This window comes from Symphalangus syndactylus, chromosome 10, assembly GCF_028878055.3.
Source record: "Symphalangus syndactylus isolate Jambi chromosome 10, NHGRI_mSymSyn1-v2.1_pri, whole genome shotgun sequence".
Classification (NCBI taxonomy): domain Eukaryota; kingdom Metazoa; phylum Chordata; class Mammalia; order Primates; family Hylobatidae; genus Symphalangus; species Symphalangus syndactylus.
The window spans coordinates 49347290-49370768 of NC_072432.2; the positions used below are offsets into that span (position 1 = coordinate 49347290).

At 40.2% G+C, this 23479-nt stretch overlaps 1 protein-coding gene across 9 annotated transcripts in view; it reads left to right on the forward strand.

Moving 5' to 3' along the window:
* The window catches only part of FAM13A (family with sequence similarity 13 member A), a 431061-nt gene that overhangs the window by 394449 nt on the left and 13133 nt on the right, over positions 1 to 23479 (forward strand). For all 9 annotated transcript variants that reach the window (XR_010113828.1, XM_063610243.1, XM_063610245.1 and 6 more), the window contains 6 exons: positions 3815 to 3962; positions 12063 to 12276; positions 12795 to 12933; positions 13665 to 13746; positions 14846 to 15066; positions 15682 to 15765. Coding sequence is in view for 8 of the 9 variants with exons in the window: in XM_063610243.1 (XP_063466313.1) it covers positions 3815 to 3962; positions 12063 to 12276; positions 12795 to 12933; positions 13665 to 13746; positions 14846 to 15066; positions 15682 to 15765 (888 nt within the window). In the remaining variant the exon portion in view is untranslated. The remainder of the gene's footprint in view (positions 1 to 3814; positions 3963 to 12062; positions 12277 to 12794; positions 12934 to 13664; positions 13747 to 14845; positions 15067 to 15681; positions 15766 to 23479) is intronic.

Consider the following 23479-nt stretch of genomic DNA (forward strand, 5'->3'; position numbering starts at 1 on the left):
AGAGCCAAACACTAAATTTGTTTCAGTACACAAATATTTGGTGTGTTTTCATATAGTGCAGCATTTTTGACAATGTTTAGTGTATGACATCACAGTACAAGGATCTTGGAGTTGAAAATTGTGAAATTAATTTACTTACTTTGTGATTTAACAGAAGATATTAGACATGTAAACAACAAAAGTTGAAACCAAAAATATTTTTATATTTGAGAATGCTTTTGACATTTTAACCTTAATGATCTAGTAGGAGAAATAGATAATATTTGCAATACTATATGAAGAGCCCTGTTAGAGAGGATGGAGCAACTGGGCAAGGTGCTTCACCCAGACTAGGCTAACATTTGAAGGCACAGCAGTTTTTATGCTAGTGTTTACAGAGCCTGAAGAACTTCACCATGGGCCATAGGACATAAGACAGCTTCCCTGGCACCCACATGCACAAAAAACCATCAGCAGTCTGCAGCCCCGGGCAAGGCAACCATGTCACATCATAGACCAGCAGGGCCAAAAGTTGGGACTTGGGCAAGTAAGAAAGCAACCTCAGGGATTGATGGGAGCACAGCAGGACAGGGCCAGCCTGTACGTGCATTTCCACATGCAGTTAGGGTGTGCTGTGCTTAGTGTGTCCAGGGCTGTGCCAGCTGGTGTAGGTTTGTGTAGGAGGGATCTCTCCACTGCTGTGCCACAAATCAGCCAGGAAGTATAGAAGCTCATGTAAGTTGACATAGGTCTATGATGTGAATGACCTAATGCCTCATTATATATGACACATCCTCATCCTCTGTTTATGGTGGCTCTGGCTGTCCTTTGCTGGATTCCAGAAACACTGAGCTCTGTACTATTCCTGAAACATAGAAAAACTGACCATGCCTCGAGGCCTTTGCACTTGTCTTCTTTCTTCCTGGAATGCTCTTTCCACAAATGGCCCACTTTCTCACTTCCTGTCACTTTATCACAGAGACCATCCCTGACCACTCAATATAAAACAGAGGCCTCAACTGCTACCACCAACATCCCTCTTACTTTATTTTCCTTTTACTTTTTATACCTCTTTATTTTTCTCCAGAGCCCTAACAGTTTTTTGTTGACTAATTATCTTCTCTGTAAGACTCATTATGACAGAGATTTTATTTGGTCCACCATAGTTTCCCCAGTGTGTGAAAAAAACATCTAGCAAATATTAGGTACTGAAAAATCATTTCTTTTGAATTAATAAGTTTTTTCTTTGTATCTCTAGAGACATAATAGGCAGCCCGATTATGCCATAATATTTGTTGAATATATAAGTATATAATACTTAGCCCGGCATATGAGGCCTTTCACAGTCCAGCATCTACTTAGCTGACACCCTTGTCATGTCCCATTCCCCCTTCCTGTCCTAAGGGCTGGTCACCCTGAAACTCTTCTCTTGCTGTGGCCCAGCATGCCACGTTCTCATGCCTGCATTTGCACTTGTTATTCCTCCTTCCTTCTGTGTGATGTGCCGTCCTCCCTCACCCCTCCAGCCCACACCTATCTGCCCCCAAATTAAAATTTCTGTTGCTGGTTCATGACGGATACACTAGTGGCTCTTTTCACTAATATTTTTTCATAATGCATTTAACATTGTCTTCCATCCTTTGTTGTAGTATGCTTCCCCTCAAATTGCAATTGTATTTGCCTTGTCTCCTATTCTTCTCTCTAGCAATTTTGAGGTGTGCCAGTGTTTTATTCATTTGTCTTCATACGGTGTCAAATAGTAGTAGAGAAAGAATGATGCTTCCATTTGTGTCTCTCCTGCCCCCAGACACCATGCTGAAGGCCCTTCATACCTTCTGACAGATCTTCGAAAGAACTTTGCAAAATTGGTATCACTTATGCCATTTTAAGTGTTAGGTAACAGAGGCTCAGAGAAGGGAAGCAACTCAGCCAGGGCACCAGGCTAGTAAATGTCAGAGCCACGCTTCAAACCCAGGTCTGCCTGTAAGCAAAACTCTTGTCCTTTCCATGGCATGAGGGCTTAAGTGACTTGATGTATGTTCCTCGTGAAGGAAATACCATACTTTAAAAATGAAATCATATTTCTAGTATTTTTTGATGTCTGTAAAGGTAATAAGCATTATAAATCTTTTTGAGAAAATGCTTATTTGCTGTATGCATATTCTTACTCTCTTTTGCTTCCCCCCGCCCACACCCCCTCCCCCGCAACCCAGGCACACTCACGGATTGGTAACCGAGTGGCTTTGTAACTTTAAAAGCTGAGAACTAGATTTGGGCATTTAACCCTGGTCCACTTAGGCTTTAGCTTAAGGGAAAAATACTTTTTGTGACATAAATGCCTAATCTGGCTTTTTCCCCAGTAAATAAACTGCATTTTTAAGCTATCTTAAATCTCCAGATAGACTTGGCATTTCTATAAGACTTTAGTAGCTCATCAGGACCCGATTGATAGTATTTCATTTTATCCCAAATGTGAAGAAAATATGTCTCCATGCGTCATTTCATGGAAATATAATAGTAAAAAGCCCTGGCTATTCCCTGATGATTTCAAAGTGGATTGGATAGCTATTAAAAGTAGCTGCAAGTCTTAAGTAGTGCTTTAAGCATAGGAACGTTTCTCATACATTAATGAAATCACTTATGATTTCCAGATGTTTTTAGTTTTTTCATTTAATGATAGTATATTTGCCAAAATACATTTCTAGTTACTCCTAAAGAAAATCTTGTGTACCCATCTGTGCTACTTAAGGAATACATTTGTGAGCAAACTGTTTCATAAACACTTGTGTTTATAATTGTATGAGACAGGGAAGAGTGACAATGGTTGAATTTACAAATTACTCAGAGAGCAAGGTTTAAAAAAAATTAATTCCAGTGCAGTTTGTTTAAACATAAAATTATTAATTTGAATATCAGCCTTTTGGGGAGGATTTCTCCATCCCTCAGATGTCCTAGCCTGGTGTGGGTGCCACCAATAAGCAAAACCAAGTGTAGCCAAGTATTTAATATTCAGAGTAGATGAATAGTAGGAAAATAAGTGACAGTTGCGTATTTGTAAGACATGAATTATGCATCACTGACTTGCCAGCTCTTGACTTTTTACTTAAAAAAAAAATTGCTCCCTGTGTAATTTTGGCTCATTTCCAGAGTCCCTATTCTTTACTGCTAGCTGAGATGAGACGCCAAACCCCTGTGCTGTTTGAATTTGCGCAACAATGCTTTATTAATACCCAGAGCTCCTCCATAAATAGTCTGTTCTCCCAATACTCAGTGAGAAAACAACCACAGGAAATCTGGGAATGTGCAGCCAGCCCCGCTTAATTGATCTAAGCAGCCAGGGCTGGCAGGGGAGCTTTCACGTACACAGCCTCTGTTCCTGGCTTGCAAGACTGTTTACCTAAGGGGCAAAGAAGTCCACCTGCGAAAGACACCATGTTGCTACTACAGCCTTAGCAACAGCAGTAGCCCGGTTCTCGTTGTTGTTGTTGTTGTTGTTGTTGTTTACCGTCAGAAGAGCCATACTCCTTTAAGAAAACACCAAACTCCTTTCCCTCATTCCTGGCCCCAATCAGTAATCACCAAGACTGTCAGCTGCCTGCAGTTATCGGGAAGAGCAGCCTGGGGAAAGTTAAAGGAGCACAGATGGACAGTTGCTTTCTGCATGCAAGTGGCCAGCTAGGATCCGGGGGGCATCAAGCCATGATTTTCATTTCTGTGCTGGATGCATTAGCAGCTGTGACTTGGAAGGTTTTATCCTGAAGGAGTGGAATTGCTGCAGACGTTTTTGGGTTTTGGTGAGCAGTAGATATTTGGGGACATTGTGCTGTTATTGCAGAGCCCCACAATGAAGATCCAGGAGCATCCCAGCCTATCTGACACCAAACAGCAGAGGAATCAAGATGCCGGTGACCAGGGGGAGAGCTTTGTCTCCGAAGTGCCCCAGTTGGACCTGACTGCATTGTGTGATGAAAAGAACTGGGAAGGTAGGGTTGTCTGATACTTGGATGATTTGCTATCATTAAAGCATATATAAATAAGCACAAATGAGAGGCATGTAACTGTGTGAGAGTGTGGGGGAAAGAGCTATGCCTGCAGAAGTAACTGCATTTCCAAATGACCGAAAATCCTTGACCTGTCATAGGAATACCTCAGGGTAAATGTTGCTGAGGGCAGTTGCAATCTAAGAAAGAAAATATGCTTGCCCTTTATCATAGTGTCACCTTGCAGGCCTTTTTTTTTTTTCTTTGTGACTCACCGGGAGTGCTGATACATGCATGTCTTTTCCCCCTCGTAGTACCAGGCAGAGTAATAGGGAACCAGTATGCTTTTAGGATTTCTACCTTCTGTGGCGCGATCTTCCCACTGCTGCATGCCAGTCGCCTGCCTCTTTCATGAAATCTCCTTCCCGTTTTGGTTTGCTTTGTTTCTATGTTTGTTTTTATGGATAGATTTTTTTTTCAGGTTAGCAAATTTAAGGGATTTGCTTATCAAAAAGAACACTGAATACATGCATCTTACTGAAAGCTTGTAATACAGTGAGTGCTTTAGATTTTTTTTTTTTTTCCTAGAGACTTTTGGTTGAAAACGTTAGAAATGTACTTGCGAGGAAGAAAAGAGTAGCCTTGTCAAAACTGTGTTTCAGGGAGGATATTGCAGCAGTTTTATCAAGCTGCTTGTTCTTTCATTATCCATGTGTCTGCATCCAAACACATACCATTGTGGATCTTAAAATAAATGCCAGTCTACCTCTATACAGTACGTGCGTGACGGCTGCAAGGAGGAAAAAATTGTGCACCTGATTCCAATACAGCAGGATGACTTAACACAATGACTTACCAGGGGGTCTTAGCTGTGAAAAATCAGTCCCATTTCAGCGCTTGGATCTCCTTGTCTTCTCTCCCTACCCCCTTTCCTCTCTTTCTTAACCAAGAAGTTATGTTAATGACCTTAGATGAAGGATCAAGAGGAGAGCTGAAAAGACCACCAGGTGAAAAAGAGTAAACCCCATTTCTGGCATCCAGAGCTTTAGTGAAAACAAACTGTTTTTTATTCTAGTTCTGTCCTTGAAATCTAAGAAACCTGTTCTAGTTATTTTTATATAATTAGGCAGTGGATTTTAGATTTTGTCAGATATTTTCAGCTCAAAATGTATTCACTGAGCAGCAAAACGCAGGGTTGTTTAATTTGTAATTTCAGTTATATATTCCTGAGTACCTTTCTGTTCTTTCATCTTTGAGTACTGTGAAATAATCACGTTAGTTTTTAATTCATACATTAAAAACAACCTGTGCCCCCACCTCCCCCAGAAAGAGTCCCATAGTCGTCACTGTTACCCAAATAAAAGAAAAATACAGTAACCAAAAAATAAATGTTATATTTGCGTCTTAGTGATATGGTCTACCCTAAAGCTCTAGATAAAAACTAGGATTTTTGGTTAGAATTCAAATTAGCCACATTTTTTCTTTCTCCTGAAATGGACTCAGTTTGTTATTTTTATCTTGGTTAGTCATAAATTTATCGTCTCTCTCAGCCACTTAAATAATGCTGATATAAAGCTGAGAATACTCTTCAGAGTGACTGAAAGCCAGTTTATAGTTTCCTTAAATCTATTTTATTAACATAAAGAATTTTCCTTCAGATAATAATTGAAGGAACCAACATTTCATTTTAGAAGTCTAGATGGATTTTTTAAAAAAGTTATTAGAAAAAAATACATTGCATTTCAATAGGCTTGGGAAAGTGGATTGTGTATTCCAAGTAGTTTTTGAAATAACTTTAACTTTTTTTGTTTTTGTTTTGCCAATTACTGCGTTTCTCATTGAACGTACATATCTTTAAAATCTACATGAATTCACATCAAGGCCATTCTGATCATTCGATTACTGCTTTCAGTGACCTTTTTTTTTTTAAAGCTTATGTACTTATTGTAACTTTCCAAGTTACATTATAGCATTAATATAGCTATAAGTATAATGAAAGTAAAGGAATTTTTGCATAAGACGAGAGCAATAAGTCTGTCACTAAAATACCACCTTTTTTTATAGCTAAAATAAGAAAATTGTGTCTTTCCAGTAAGGAATAAACTTTGCACGAATTTGTGAATGTGAAGCCAGTGCAACAAAATACGTAAATGAAAGTCATAATGACCAAAAACCTCCTGAACCAGTATCCACCTACAAGCCCCCATCACCAGTCTTCAAGCCACCATTCCCTCTTTTTTGGTTTGGTTGCTCCTTCCCATCCCCATACCATAGCTCATACTTTCACACTAATGTGGAATCGCAGAACGTCAGGTGAAGCAATACTTACTGCAGAGGCGAGTACCAGCAGGCTATTCACTAAGTACTGCCCCTCCACACGAAAATGATGTTCATTGGCTTCTGGGGCTCAATATCAAGGAAACAAAAAGGGAAATGAAACTAACAAATAGATTCCGTAGGACATGTAGAATGGAACTCTCGCAAAGTGAATGTAGGATCCGAGTCTGGTCATGCTTATCGGCAAATACTAAGCATACTTTATCCTTTTTAAATATACATAGCTGTTTTATTATTTGATTTAGCCACATGACTATTATTACTAGGATTTCCAATCACCAGAGTTAAATGAATATACAAGTTTAATGTACTATTCTGTGTTATTTAAAGCTCTTCAGAGTTGCATAATTAGAATGTTCCCAAGCAGTCAGTTATGTTGATTTGAGGATACTCCTTGTGTAAGTACTGGGGTTTAAGCAGTCAGCTACTCTATTCAGTATGTCCTGATGAAATTAAATTTAAAGGGGCATTTTAAGCTGGGCATAGTGGTATGCGCCTGTAGTCCCTACTACTTAAGGGGCTGAAGCAGGAGGATCACTTCAGCCCAGGAATTCAAAACCAGCCTGGGCAACATAACAATACCCCATTTCAAAAAATGGAGATGGGTGGTATTTTTAAAAGGGCATAAGATACTTCATATATCTAACTCATCACTTACTGCTTCTTGAAAATAACTTTGGAAAGGAAATTCTCTAAAAGTATCTTAGAAAAACAAGAGATCTTAAAAGATCTTCCACTTGAACCTTCCTATTATACAGATGAGAATACTGAGGCCAAAAGAAGAAAAATGATGATTCAGAGTAACAAAGTCTCCTCACTTGCACCTGATGCCTCTTTCTAAACAATGTCAGTTTTATATCCTTGTGGGCAATAGATCAAAGTGGTTACAAGCCAGATTCCCTGGGTTCAAATCCTGGCTCTGCTGCTTATCAGCTTTGCAACAAGTTAGTAAACCTGCCCTGGTTTTCACCTGAATTTTCCCATCTTTAAATAGGATGGTAACAGTAGGTAATAATGAATAGTAGATACAGTAGCATCTACTTAATCAGTTTATTGCAAGGATTAAATGAGCTAAAATGTGCTAAGTGCACAGCACAGTATGGGCTTATAGTAGGCACTATGTGAGTGTCAGTTTTATCTTCCATAAATATTTCCAAGTATAGTTTCAGGAAAAATCAGCCTAAGTTTGCCTTCTTTGAAACCAGAGTGCAGTTTACCGAATGGCCTTGGATGGCTCTGAACACAAGAGGAATCGGTATTACTAGGTCCTCTAGAGATTTATTAAGGATTAACCATGTCACACCAACCTCCTTTCTTTCTCTGATATTATTAATACTAGACTTTAGACTGGGGAAATGGTGCATTAGAAAAGACTTCACCTGGGCCTTTGACGGGGCCTGAATGATAGCCTGACTGTCAGAGAAGTGGGAGAGAAGACAGGTAAGGTAGTGAATTAGTAACTGATTAAGCAGCTGTTCTTAAATGTGTAGATAAATGGATCAAAGTCAACTCAGATGGGGGTATTCTCATTAGGTAAAAAGTCCTCAGCCCTCTCCTGTTCCACATATTTACTAATGATCGGAGCTATTAAGGGCTTGCTTATTAACTTTGCAAACAGGGACAAAGCAGAGAAATGTGAGGATTACATTTGTGATTGATAAAGCCGACTACTCTGGTTCTTTCTAACTCTGTTGGTTAACAAGACTAATTGAACAATTTCATAGGACTAACATTGTTCTAAAGTTAAATTTTGGAACACTAAAGAAAATTTTATGAAATTCTTCCAGTAAAGAGCCTCCATCATGAGGCTTACATCTTTCTATGTCTGGGATGTCCAAGTACCTCCTAGCTCAGCTGAGCAGAAAAATGGTTACATCTTGCCAAGGAGTAATGGCTCTAAATAATATAGTTGGAAAGGGAATGTGGAAAACATCGGCCCCCTTAGTTCTGTGCAGATTTCTGAGAAAGCAATCATCCCAGTAGCCGGTTTTCTTTTGTATAGTAAATGGATCCAGCCAGCTAAGCAGAGAGTAGCTATGTCCCAGTGACCACGTGAGCATTACTCAGAGGTATGTTCCCTCTTTCTACAGAAAGTTTCCGTTATATCCATGTGTACTATAGTGTCTGAACTGGAACTCCCCCAGGACCTAGTCTTTTTTTATTACTTCAGTAGCAAGCATGCAGCTTCTATCTCTGTTATTTCCGACCTGCTGCGATGTCGACTGACCTGGGTGGATTAATTTTTAATAGAGAGGCATGTCATACTTATGTCCAGAGTTCACTGTGACAAGACACATGACTAAAAGCAAAACTAACTGTACACAAGGAACTTTGGTCTAGATATGAAAATGCATTTATTTTCTGTGGTGGTTTAGCAAGACAGTCCAGTGTGAAGCCTCACATCCCTCCTGTTTCTCCCTTTAAATAATTTTCTTGCAACATCCCTATCTCTTTCCTTGCTCTAGAATTGCTAATTAGAATATAAAATATTTCCCAAAGTAGCAATTGGGAATGGTCAGGGAATGGTCAGTGACTACATCCTCAAAACTGGCTCTCTAGGCAGGCAGTGAAATTGGACCTGTTGTCTACCACACTACCTTATTTCGTTCTTTGTTCTTGTTCTAGTTGAGTGCCAACTATCAAAACGTGAGCCTTGTGCTTTTAGATCATTTCAAACTAAAATGGGGAACAGTTTTATTGATCCCTTAGTTATACTGAACTGTGTATTACGTGTCATTTTATAACTTTTGAATAGAAGCCTTAAATTATAAGACTATCAAATAACAGAAAAGAGAGAAAAAGGAGAGAATCAGGTAAGCATTTTGTGTTGCATAGATGAGAAACCTTTCACTTCTGTTCTACATGCATACCTTTTTATTAGAGTTGAAACCCATAAAGTTTTACATTTCTCATTTTAAAATAAGTGAATTCATTCACCCTAACTATATGCTTTAGGAGAAAATGTTACTGATAAGCTAGAATTACTGCAGCTGTGTATTTCTTGTATACCACGGGAGACGCTAGGAAAAAGACACATTTGATCTCCTTGTCAGTAAAGCAATTGATCAAGAATAAAGCCACAAAATAAAGCTGTGTTAACAAACAAGAAAACTGATGGATGGCCCTGCCATTAGCCACAAAGCATCAAATAATGATTATTCAGTTCCATGATTAGCATTTTATAGTGAATTCAAGATCAGTTTATCTTATCACACACTCTTGTAAGTAAAAATTTGTATACACAGAGACCACCTAGTTGAAAAAGATGAGTTATAACATTTTTAAGGAGATATTCTGCTAGATTCTAACACATTAAAGGGCTTCAGGATGTAAGGTAACACCTTTTAAACTAAGATTTTATGAATAGAAACATCAAACTAACCAGCACACTCATATGCCAATATCAACATCAGACTTTGCTTTGCCAAAGCCCTCTGTCCCCAGGAAAGCTTCGTGCCCTGCCCCCAGTTGCTTTGCTGCTTTGCCCCTCTGCGGTGAGCTTATTGCCTGCTGCATTACTGTTCAAGCCATCTTAACCCTTTCCCTCTCCTGGGGAAAGTCCTTGCAGAAAATTACTGGTGTCTTATGAAATATCATGACAGAGAAGATGCAAGCTGGTCAGTTTAATAGTTCCATTTTCTGCAGCTGACATGTTTTATTTTTTCTAGCGGTTGCTTTCCAGTCCCCCCTCCTTACTTCGCCTCTCAGTCCGTTTTTTATTCTTTTATGTTGGCGGTTTGAGCTGCTTGTGCCCAAGTCCTACCACTTAGGAGGAGCAAACCGATAGTGTTAGTACAAATGATGAAACACCTCCTGTTCGTGTCCAACTTTAGCCAGGCACATCTACCAGCATGTCCTCTGCCACGTTTTGAGCCTCAATAGATAAGAATCTGTCTTTAACACTGCTTTCATTTCTTAAAATATTTGTATTTTTATCTGCGTTTCCAGATAACCTAGTTCTCTTTAAATTTCGAGAACCTGTGGACTTCATTCCATATAAAGTTAATTTTTTTAATTAATGTGCTTATCCTCCCTATCATATGGGGTCTACTAAAATCTCAGAAAATTGCCACTCTTATGCAAGCACTTGGCACATTCTAAGTTGAAGCACTGATCTAGCAGTCAGGAGACTTAGCTTCCAGACCCACCTCTTGGGGTTTCAGTTTCCTTGTCTGTTACCTGCTGGGTTGGATCAATCGTTGTCAAACCTGGCTGCACATGAGCATCACCTGGACAGCTTTTAAACTTGCGTGTGTGAGGGGCACATACCTGGACCCTCACCTAAATATTGTTCACTTGGATGGTATAAGGAGCCTGCGTGCTGGTAGTCATTTATATTTCCCTGTGTGACTTTAATGTGCGGCCAGGATTGAGAAATCACAAACTTAGTTGAGGTATGAAGTCACACCCAGCTGTAACATTCTAGGATTATATATTTTTAAATAGAAGCCTGAATAAGCACTTATTTAAGATAGTTTTGCACATTTTATAGTACGATAGGTAGAGGAGCAACTGTTCCATGATTCAAAGTCTAGGAATCCCAGAGTTTAAGATCATAGGCAAATTCTACCCTTGTGTAAATCACAGTAATCCACAAGTAAATTTCAAGCATAACTCATTCTATAATGCAAACATTACAAATGAAATACCTTCTATCATCGACATCTATGTTTTAAATCTTTTAGATGGGATTTTGTTTAATGAGGAAAGGAGTCTATTGAGGTGAGTCTTGCAATAAATAGAAGTAGACAGTTGCCCTCTTCCTTCCCTAAATGACAGATCAAGATTTTGTGCTGAGCGTGTTTTTTTTTTTTTTTTTTTTTTTTACAGATTATCTAAACTGATTTGTACAGATTTGTCCTTTGTAAGGTGTTCGTTTTTCTTTTGTTGGCTAATTTGTGTATGCATCTCACTCTAACTGGAGTCTTGAGCAGCTTCTGAAGTTTCAAGCGCAAAGCATGCATCTTAAATGTGCTAATCCCAACACACTTAAGCAGAAGCACACAAAACAGCTTACTGGATGACCTCAAGGGAAGTTATAAACTCCTAAATACATAGGCTCTCTCAAGATTGATGTGGTTCCTTAGCTTGACTCCTCGGTTGTTTAGTGAAGGATGTACAGCCGTGATACCAAATATCTCCCCACCAACACATTTTCTTTTCTTTGTTTGTTTGTTTTTTGAGACAAAGTCTCACTCTGTCGCCCAGGCTGGAGTGCAGTGGTGCAATCTCTGCTCACTGCAAACTCCACCTCCTGGGTTCAAGCGATTCTCGTGCTCCAGCCTCCCCAGTAGCTGGGATTACAGGCATCTGCCACCACACCCAGCTAAATTTTGTATTTTTAGTAGAGATGGGGTTTCACCATATTGGCCAGGCTGGTCTCAAACTCCTGACCTCAGGTGATCCGCCCACCTTGGCTTCCCAAAGTGCTGGGATTACAGGCATGCACATTTTCTTTTCATTGATGCCATCACGTGGAAGAGTTTTTATCACTAATCGACTGGGCTTCCCCCCTTCAAGGCTCCTCCTCAGGGTAGCCCGAGCAAATTCTCTTTGGAAAGCCAGTGAGAATGGAAACGAGAGGTAGGTAGATGATGGCTGTCAGACATACTGGTGATTTCAGTTGGGGCGCGGTGTCCTTAGTCTGGACCTTAGCTGTAAAATGAGAAACGATTCAATGGACAGCTTCCTAAAGCATCTGGGAAGCCTGGGAAACACTTGTGTTTTAAAGAACAACCCTGACCTCTTACTGCCCTTATTTTCCAGAGCCTGCCCCTGCTTTCTCCTCCTGGCAGCGGGAGAACAGTGACTCTGATGAAGCCCACCTCTCGCCGCAGGCTGGGCGCCTGATCCGTCAGCTGCTGGACGAAGACAGTGACCCCATGCTCTCTCCTCGGTTCTACGCTTACGGGCAGAGCAGACAATACCTGGATGACACAGAAGTGCCTCCTTCCCCACCAAACTCCCATTCTTTCATGAGGTATATTTCTCTGTGCTGCTGATAGGCAAATGCATCATCCCCACAACATCGGAAAAGATAGGAATGGCACTGATAGTGAATAATTTTTTTTTAATTAAGTCATGAGCCTGTGGAGCAACATATTTGAAATTCTCCATCCTAGGACACAGGCCATGTTGTAGTTTCCTATTTGAGCTGTGGCCCAACTGCAACATCATATATTGAATTTTCTTAGCATCTCCTTTCCAAAGCGCTCTCCAATTCAGCTCTTTTAGGCCCACAGGAAAGGTTGATGTTCAGTCCTACTTTGCTAATTATAAATGTGAGCTAGAAAGCCTAGATGTACTTAATAGGTGGGCTATACCGAGCTCCAATGGATCACTCAAGTGTCTTTTATTCAAGAGGAGAGAGGCTGTTTTGTCTCCGTGCTGCTTCCCACCCCACCACCACATGCCACAGGGTGTCCCACTTCCCCAGGGCCCCTCTAGGCAAGCAGTGACTGCTCCTGGGGAAACTGACCCAAGTCGTACTCTTCACAGGCGGCGAAGCTCCTCTCTGGGGTCCTATGATGATGAGCAAGAGGACCTGACACCTGCCCAGCTCACACGAAGGATTCAGAGCCTTAAAAAGAAGATCCGGAAGTTTGAAGATAGATTCGAAGAAGAGAAGAAGTACAGAGTAAGTGTCCCCTCACACTGTTCTTTTCGCCTCATCCTCTCCCTGGACATGGCAGCATCTCAACAACTCAAAGAATGACGAAAGGTTAAGGGAGGCTTCTAGGGAATCTTACGACAAAAAGGCAGTAAACCCTGGATAGTACACCCTGATAAACCCCAGTCATTATGTATCAGCATTTTCCTTGCACAAGTGTATTCTTATGAAAAAAAAAAAATGAAAGTCTACATTTTATAAATTAATCAGTAAGCAGGAACTGGAGAAATTGTTGAATGAAATCCTTTGTTTGACTAAAATTTAATTCAATATTATCTTCTGAAATCTCGTTAGTACTGAGCTCATTCTGCTCTCAGCTCTGTACCACAAGAGTGGCAAAAAGGCATTTTCGTGATGGTTGCTGAGCAAAACATCATATACTCCTCTGTTTTCTACACTGTTCGTCTTACAGTTGAACCCTACAAATAATGGCAAGGGGGTCATGGACCTCACAGAAGTCCCTGATCATAAGGATGCATTTTGCCTCTGAGGAATTTTTTGAAAGCATCACAATAACCAAATATAAAGAAGGATAATGGAATTACATTTGTGACATTTGCTCTGATTGGTCATGTTTAATTTCTTATTTTGATGGGGCTCAACTTTTCCTTCCTATTTAAAACAAAAATGATCATCAAACACTTCTTCCTTTCCCTGCTCCAGTTCCAAAGCATTTACTCTAGACTTCCTTTTCTCAGCCTTCCCACAGTGACAAAGCAGCCAATCCAGAGGTTCTGAAATGGACAAATGACCTTGCCAAATTCCGGAGACAACTTAAAGGTGGGTAAAATTCTGGAGCTGTGGCTTCTGTACAACAAGCCAGGTGCGGAATCTCTCACCTCCTCTCCCGCTGAGTGCCACTGCTAAGGCATTCCCCAGTCCTTAAAGATGCTTCCCAGCACTCTCAGCTATTCAGAGTGACCACTTCCCCAGGTCTTCACATGGTCTCAGTCATAGGGCAACCAGATCAGCTAAGAGGCGAATTCTGCAGCATTTCTTCATTTCCCTGGATCACTAATAGAAGGATGATGGTTTCAAGTCAGCATCTCTCAAACACCTGTTTAATCCAAGTCTCCATTTGCTGTGGTGGTAGAAGCAAACAAGTAGACACGGAGATGAATCTGCAGAGGGTTTGGCCTCCATCCCTCAAAGAGATTCCCATCTTTTCAGAGACATAGTCATGTAAACAACTAAATAGAATACAAAGTGAACCTAATTTCAGAATAAGGTATGTAAGTCATACAGAAAAGGTTGGCCAGTGATTGGGCATTAGATCACTAAATACCTTTAACCACTGAAGGAGCAAGGATGCCACATTCTGAGGGCATCATACAGGCTGATGTGGCTAAAGCTTTCTCAGCAATTAGTGTTAGAGAAACATTCCATGTAATCAAAGAAGACGTTACCATTCTCTCAGGTTTTACATAATCAGGGATTTCTACTGATACTGTAACTATATACTCTCTGAAGAAAGACAGAATAAGTTATCGATACTACAGAAAAACAATTTGTGTTGGGCAGACATCAAATCTCATATATCAGGCCAGGCACGGTGGCTCACGCCTGTAATCCCAGCACTTTGGGAGGCCGAGGCAGGCGGATCACGAGGTCAGGAGATCGAGACCATCCTGGCTAACATGGTGAAACCCCGTCTCTACTAAAAATACAAAAAAATTAGCTGGGCGTGGTGGTGGGTGCCTGTAGTCCCAGCTACTCAGGAGGCTGAGGCAGGAGAATGGCGTGAACCCAGGAGGCAGAGCTTGCAGTGAGCCGAGATCGTGCCACCGCACTCCAACCTGGGCAACAGAGTGAGATTCCATCTCAAAAAAAAAAAAAAAACAACTCATATCTCTCTCTACCCCCAAATCTTCTCAACTAGAATCAAAACTAAAGATATCTGAAGAGGACCTAACTCCCAGGATGCGGCAGCGAAGCAACACACTCCCCAAGAGTTTTGGTTCCCAACTTGAGAAAGAAGATGAGAAGAAGCAAGAGTTGGTGGATAAAGCAATAAAGCCCAGTGTTGAAGCCACACTGGAATCTATTCAGAGGAAGCTCCAGGAGAAGCGAGCGGAAAGCAGCCGTCCTGAGGACATTAAGGTGTGATGATTCTGTGAACTGCTAAGCCCTAAGCCATTGCAGTCAATGTGGTAGAGACACAGGGCGTGCCACGTGAATCCCAGTGGGAAGATGATGCCTTGTTAAGCCTTCCAGGCTGTTACGTGTCTAGAGAAGGTGATGAAACAACTGCAGAGTGCGTTAACTGTGGGTGCTTTGGTTTTTGACTACAGATTGAAAACAAAACTCTATTGTATAGATTACAGAATGAACTTGTTTAGGTTAATAGCTGGTTTTGTGACTCCGAGGTAGAAGGATTAGAGACAAACCTTTGGGACCATGTAACGTATAACCGTCGTCATCGCTTGGGCCATTAAGCTAAGCCCCATGTGCCTCACAGCCCTGCTTACCTCAGTGTTCACCGTACCTTTGCTGCCATGAGGGAGATCCAAGTGGCTGATGATGATTCTGCTGTGCTGGCCACGTTTCTCCCAAGAGCTCAGGAGTAGCCCATTTCTAAATGAACTTTGGATAGAGCTAGGGAGAGCTGTTATATGAGGGTTCTTTTTAGCCTTGCTTTAGTAATTTAAGTAAAGAAGTTGGAATGTTCACAAACATTTTCCTCTCTTTCAATTCTCTATCCCTGTGTTTATACAGGATATGACCAAAGACCAGATTGCTAATGAGAAAGTGGCTCTGCAGAAAGCTCTGTTATATTATGAAAGCATTCATGGACGGCCGGTATGTGATGTAGTAAGTTTTCTGACTGGGGTCAATTATCTGGCTTTAGAAATGGATTTTCTATGTTCAGTATTTCACAAATGGGGTTCCCTAATGTTTGCTTTCTTTACTTTTAGGATAAAGGAGGTTACTATATATTTACACCATAACTAAGCTTTCTGAAGCCTTAGCCAATAAGAAAGTTCTATCTAGTAGATGTTGAACGTACTTGGGTTCCAATGAAAAATTTGTTTGCAACTAAAATTTAGTCATTAATGTACCGCTTTAAAGGAAGGAATGGTGGAAGGGCCAGGGGTCGGAGGGGCAGAGTATAGGGCATAAAGACCCCTGGAGTTTGAAGACTTCCCTGTCCCTAGGTCTCCCCCAATAAGCTGTCACTGTAGGCTTCCTCATCCACAAAATGAAAGGCGTTAAACTAGAATGATCCGCCTTAAAATTCAATCTCTCTACAATGCAGTGCAACTAGTGTTTGTCTATAAAGAAGTTCCAGCTGCCATTCAGAACCAGAAGTGTGAGGAATCCAAAATACGGCTTTGCCTTTTCATAACAACGGGAAGCATTTGAGGTGGCTTGCTGTTCAGCAAGCATTGCTTGAATGTTTGTTGTTAGCTGTGGGGGAAGTGGTAGCATGATAGGCTTCTGCTCTCTTCCTTGAGGAACTTTTCATCAGACATCCTTCTTGTCAGTCACTGTTAATGACCTTTTGTTCATAATGTCAGAGACCTAACAAAACAAGTTTTTAAAAGCAGGTGTAAGGAAGCAAGTTTAGGTTCACTGATTATTTTTATATAGCCAAAAAGTATAGATCTCTTTTTCGGTCTTGGCCATGACTGTATGATAGTCTTTTCATCTAAAATATGCTCTTTTAAATAAAGAAGGTTCCAGAATAATTCACTAGACTCTAAGGTGTAGGAGGTCAGGGATTCTGGGCTTTGTTCACCTAGTGGTGACCCCAGTCCTCAGTGTCTAGCACAAGACCTGAGACATGACACAGGCCCAATAACTATCTGTAGAATGTCTCCTTGGTGGCATTTTAATTCTGAATTTATCAGGTTTAAATGTAAAACAAAAAAAAAAATGCTGGCACTGATGATGATTTATTCTGCTGGCCTGTCCCTGCAGTGGAAAAATACTGACACTCTGGGATAATGTTCATGTTTCAGCCAAGCTTTGTTTGGAATTTTTTTAAAGGCATTGAACCAAGTAGTAAATGCTGTAGAGCTCAAATACATTGTGAAACTTTCTCCTTCTCCACTGGAATATTCAAAATGTGTAGAGGCAGAAGTGAACTTCTTTTATCAGAGAGACACTCCTTCTCCACAATAGGCTCAGAACCCTAAAGTAGAGATCTCTGTGTAGCCGTCTGGTAGGCCTCATGGAGAAGGTGTGTTTTCCTTCTTGAACATTTCCTCTTTTCCTTCTGTGGATTTGGGTTATGACTGATAGACACCTTTAAGGACTTCCATGCCCAAGGCCCTTAAGAGCTCACAGCTGTGTTCTAGATAGACTTAACCTTGCTGCCAATTGAGTATTTTGTGTGCTGTAGTATTTGTTGCTCTGAGTTGGGAACAGATTCCCTCATTCAGCCTGGACTGGGTCAGACACGTAGAATTGGCAGACCCAGATTCAAAACTCAGCCCCACTGAGATTAGCTGTATGACACTGGGCTGCTTAGGTAACCTCTCAGAGCCTTGGTGCTTTGTCTATATAATAGATATCTGTTATAGATTGCCAAGGAGATTAAATGATGTTACAGACACACACACACAGAAGTTTATCTGTATATACTTACCTGTAGGATGCCTGTCACTGAGGAAGTGGGGTGGGGTGGCTTTTACTGGGCTTGCACAGTAAATGATAGTTTTCACTTCTGTTACAATTACATGTTCTACTCTCTGTGGCCTCCTTCTGATTAAATGATTAAATCAGGCGAAAGAATGTGCATTTCATAGCCTTCTTATCATTAAGCATATGAACTATTATTCTTGGCCCTGCCTTATTATTCTCTTTCATCACTCTTTCAGGTGGGTCCGGATTCTAGCATCTCATAGGGCGGGGAACAAATGCTCTAGGAAATTTGAGTGTCATTCATTTCTGGTCCAGGGCCAAACTCTCTGCCTCTCTCTATTTGGAACATGATGCTCCAACCTCCTCAGGAAAAGCAGAGTTTATTTGATATCTGGCCAGTCTGAAAAAAAAAAAATCAAAGAGTAAACTTTTAATTCTTAGATTTGTGGTGTTACTATGGACCCTGGACTGTAAATACCATGTGGACGACAGTCTTCTTAGAAGAAAAATACATGTACTTCCAGAGTTAAACTATTGTTCCAAACCCCAATTTTTTAGAAAAGCAGGGGCTCAAAACTCAATGGATTTTTTTCTGAGTCTACAGATACTGATTTAAAAGGGCACTAACTACTAAAATCTTAGGCCAAAACTGTAATCAGCTGCTTCTGTACATTTTTAGCAAAGCTGTTTGCTTACTCAGGGCACTGTGAGGGCACTCTGCAGAGTTACACATATATAAACACAAAAACACTCATTTATACACAGGCATATAATTCCCCATTATTAAAGCGCATCCTCTTCAATATTTAAGAATCTTCTCATCAAAAGACCATGTCACAGAAGTGCAGTAAATAACTACATGTCACTGTATTACTGTCTGCGTATCCCACTATTTGATAATGGCCATAGAGGGGAGAGAATGGGTTACCTGATCAAAACTGGAAGCATACTCCATCTGATCTTCCTCAATGGAGTATTTTAATCTTATGTTTTTAAACCTTGAGGACCCTAAATACAGCCATGTTCAAATTTAAATGCAAATTCTGGAGCCATTTATAAATATTCTCCTTTGGTTAGCTGCTGTTTTGGATTTTCTGATCTTTATACAGTCTATTATGATAACCTGATAATGAAGAGAGAGTTGCCATTTTTCAAATTAATAGGCCAAGAATGCAACAGTTATAAGAATCCATCCCATTTTGTCTTCTCCTTCTAGCAGTTTGATGATTCAGAGGTATACCCCTCACACACAAACTCAAACTACTTCTTGTTTTACTAAGGAGAATTTGAGGCCACATAGTTTGTCTATGACATAATTTCTCACAAAGTTGTGTTTCTATGACACTGTTCATAAGCACAGATTTTTGTAAATTCAATATAGGCAAACTTTCAGCTTGGAAGGCAGAATTCTTTATATTATGAAGACAACTTGGCCAAACCCTATTAGAGAATAATGCTATATATCTATGCTATATTGACTGCACTATATTGATGATGCTGTATTGATGCGCTATTGATTGAGTATCGCAGATCCAAAAATCATTACAGTTAAAGATCCTACTTCTTATTTGTGAAAGAAAACAACTGGAAGTTCATAAACCTGGGATCTGGACCAATCTCTGTGGCCTTGAGCAAATCATTACTCTCTCTGGTGCTTAATTTTATCATCTAAAAAATAAGACTTTTCTAGCTCTTAATATTTCATAGTTCTAATTTATCTTTAAAGTAAATATGTTCATTTTACCTTTCACCTTTGTGGTTTTGTCAGGTAACAGCAACTAAACTGATGTTTCAGTAGGGAAGAGTTTTATTTGAGGCTAAGACCAAAACCATCACAAAAGATAAAGGCAGACAAATGCAGCTGCCTAATCAGGCCTTTTCAATTTCTGTTCAAGACTTGCCATTAATTAAATGTGGATAATTATTGGCTAGTGTTCCCTTTGTGTTTTGAAATATCTGAAACTTACGGGAAAAGCAAATAGGGTAGTAAAAGACCAGTAAATGACAATGTATTTGAATCATAAGGAAAGACGGAGTGGAAGTGCTGCTTTCTCCCCTTAGATCTTCACATCTGGAAATTTATGTTGTTTGACTTATGTGCAAAAGTACATCTTAATGATAACCCTAGTTCCACATATTGGAAGACTATTCAGCACTATCACTTTAAGTAAAGTTTTGAAGCTAGAGGAGTGAAAGTATTTTGAAGAGATAATATACTACATGACTGGCCTAAAGTCATTTCCAAGCAATTAGGAAGCATAAAGATTTTCTAATTTGAATTCTGCAATTTACCATTCAGGAAACTGAGGCTGAGAGAAGATCAGTAGCTCATTCAGAGCCCTATTCTTGGTGGGCAGCAGAATCCCTGAGCAGCTGATGAGTCAAGAATAAGAGATGTCAACTCAAACGGTTTTCCTGTGGTTACATTTAATAGCTCTTTTTTGACACTTCAGCGAAGGTCCTGCTTTGTTCATATAACTGGGGATTAAATTTTAACCCCACTCACAAACTCTGAGCAATGATCATTATTATGATGGGTAAAAGTTGCATTAACTTTTAGTATCACTGAGCCTTTGGCTTCAAATATATATTATGAAAATGATTATGATAAAAATCAGGTCGTTATTCTTACCTTTCTCTTACCTCAGACTTAAAGATCTTTGATATTTTTGGTGCTTCTGTTAAATGACAATGGTTTTGTGGAATCATGAGTTTTAACTCTCCATAGTCAAAAACACTGGATTTTGTCAGATCACCCACAGGTGATTAGTTCCTGGGGGTCACTAATTGAAAACATGAGCGATTTGTAGAAAATCTAAATATCAACGTCATGAGCCAAAGAATTAAGCCAGTGATCTTCCTCATCTACTCCAAGTAGAAAACTTCGTTTTTGAACAAAGAGTAAGAAAGGAGATTGGTTTCTGTCAAATTTGTCATAGCTGGTTGGTTTTACTTTGGTCTTCTATTACAGTCCAAAGATGTTTCTGCCAAATAACTAGTAATGGATGCTAGTTCACAGTGGGGATGCTGGCTGGTTCCTATTTCTATTTTTAGTATGTCTTTGGTTACTCAACCACCTATTGTTTATCTTGCACGTTATATTTCACCATGTGTCACGTGCTGACATTAGGATGCACCTTAATCTCATCTGCAACGTATTCTATATCTTGTGTTTAAAAGATTATTTCATGTGTCTCAGTCCTAAATTCTGTCATTTTACATGTGACATTGTACAAGTCATTTCATTTCTGTTCCCCACACTTATTTGTGGCTGTTGCACTTTTGTTGAAGTACAGGTTGAGTATCCCTTATACGAAATGCTTGGGACCAGAAGTGTTTCAGATTTTGGATTTTTTCAGATTTTGGAATATTTGCATTATACTGATTGAGCATCCCAAATCCCAAAATCTGAAATTCAAAATGTTCCAGTGAACGTTTCCTTTTGGCATCACGTCAGTACTCAAAAAGTTTCAGATTTTGGATTTTCAGATTTGGGATGCTTACCCTGTAAAACATAAATGCAGAAAAGAGCCCAAATTATAAACATACGTCTTGATGAAATTTCACAAAGTAAACACACCCAGGTAACCAGCACCCAGATCAAAAAACAAAATGTTGCCGATCCTCCAGAAGCCTTGCTCATGTTCCCTTCGTCAGTACCGTGACTCAAGGTTCCACAGAGGAAAACCACTATCATCTAACTCTGTGGATTTTTCTTATTTTTGACCTTTATGTAAGTGGAATCTGACAGTATGTTTTGTGTCTGGCATAATTTACTCAGTTTTATTATTATGAGGTTAATCCATGATGTTGCATATAGCTGTGATTCACTTATTCTCGTTGCTGTGTAGCATTTAATTTGGGGAACATACTTTATTCTACCACTGATGGGCATATGGGCAATTTCTGGCTTGGGACTATTTCCAGTTTGAGATTATAGTGCTGCTATGAGCATTCTTACATATGTCTTTTGATGAACTTAAGGCCACCTTTGTTTGGTATATACTTAAGAGTGGAATTGATGGATCATAAGTTCAGCTTAGTAGGTACTGCCAAATAGTTTTCCGAAGTGTTTCGCTCTTACCAGCAGTGAAGGAGAGTTCCAGATGTTCAACATCCTTGCCAGCACTAGACACAGTCTTTTCCTTTGAGCTCTGTGGTAGGTGTGTAGCGGGTGACATCTGTGGTTTGATCCTTAGTCTTCTTCTGTAAAATAATTTGGGTCCCTTCTAGTTTTGACAGTCATTGCTTATAAAATTATAAATCTCCTCATGATATAGTAGATAGTAGAAGCAGGAAAATACCAATTGCCCATTAGTTATCTGATAACAGAAGTGCAATAAATAAAAGGTTGTTATTCTTCTTGATCTTATTCTAACTTGTCAAGTTTATCCAAAGCACACTTGCTGTTGATCACTTTGAGAAAGACAAATACAAAAGGCAACAAAGGATCATCCATTTCTTCATAATCCAGAGTCATCTTTGAAGTTGAAGTCTCAAAAAACCCGTAAAAGAAATGGTCAAAGCTAATGCTACTTGCCTTCCTTACCTCTAAAACTCTTGCCTTATTATATGTGAAATAGTAAGAGAATGCAGGAGACAAACAGCTAACTTGAAACAGATACTTCATCTCATTCCCCATTTAAGTAACCAATGGGACTGTATCTGTGAATCAGGCACACCTATTTATGTCTGAAATATTTATTCACTCATTTGACTGATATTCATGGAATATTTCCATGATGTCAGGCACTGAAATAGTTACTAGGAATACAAAAATATAAACTGCTCTCAAGGGGCTACAGTCTCAAGGAGGAGACACGTGTCAACATATTGCTACAGTAGAGTGTAAAAGCATTTATGAAATTACAGGGTATGCCCGGGGCAGGGTGGTGATACAAAGGAGAGAATAGGTGAGTCTCCCAGAATGGGGGATGTTGGAAGAAGGCTGCACAGGGAAGTGGCTCTTCATCTGGAATTTGCAAACAAAAGAGCAAAGAGGAAGCCATGGCAGGGTAGAGGGAATTAGACAAGAAGGTTGAGACAACCTACTTTATTTCTGAAGCTTGAGGTATGATAGGGAGGAGAAACAGCAAATAGAGTATGAGGAGCTTCCAATACTGTGCCAGGGAGTTGAGTATGATTCCTCCCCACTGCCCGGAGAATCAGTCCTTTAAACATTTTTTAACCCTGTGCCAGATTTTAGGAATACACAGATGAATCAGTTCATGTATTTTTCATCAAATGTTCCTTGAATACCCACTGTTTGCCAGAATCTTGTTCTTAGGTGGCTCACGCTTGTAATCCCAGCACTTTGGGAGGCCGAGGCGGGCGGATCACGAGGTCAGGAGACCGAGACCACGGTGAAACCCCGTCTCTACTAAAAATACAAAAAAAAAATTAGCCGGGCGTGGTGGTGGGCGCCTGTAGTCCCAGCTACTCGGAGAGGCTGAGGCAGGAGAATGGTGTGAACCTGGGAGGCGGAGCTTGCAGTGAGCCGAGATTGAGCCACTGCACTCCAGCCTGGGCGACAGAGCGAGACTCCGTCTCAAAAAAAAAGAAATATAATTTCATAGAGGAGAAAGACAAGTAAATGAATTACATGATACGTCTTTTTTTTTTTTTTTTTTTTTTTTTTTTTTTTGGAGACAGAGTCTTGCTCTGTCACCCAGAGCAGTTGTGTGATCTCGGCTCACTGCACCCTCCGCCTCCTGTGTTCAAGCAATTCTCCACCTCAGCCTCCTGCATAGCTGGGACTACAGGCATCCACCACCACACCCAGCTAATTTTTTTTTTTTTTTTGTATTTTTTAGTAGAGACAGGGTTTCACCATGTTGGCCAGGCTGGTTTCGAACTCCTGACCTCAGATGATCTGCCCACCTCGGCCTCCCAAAGTGCTGGGATTACAGGCGTGAGCCACCATGCC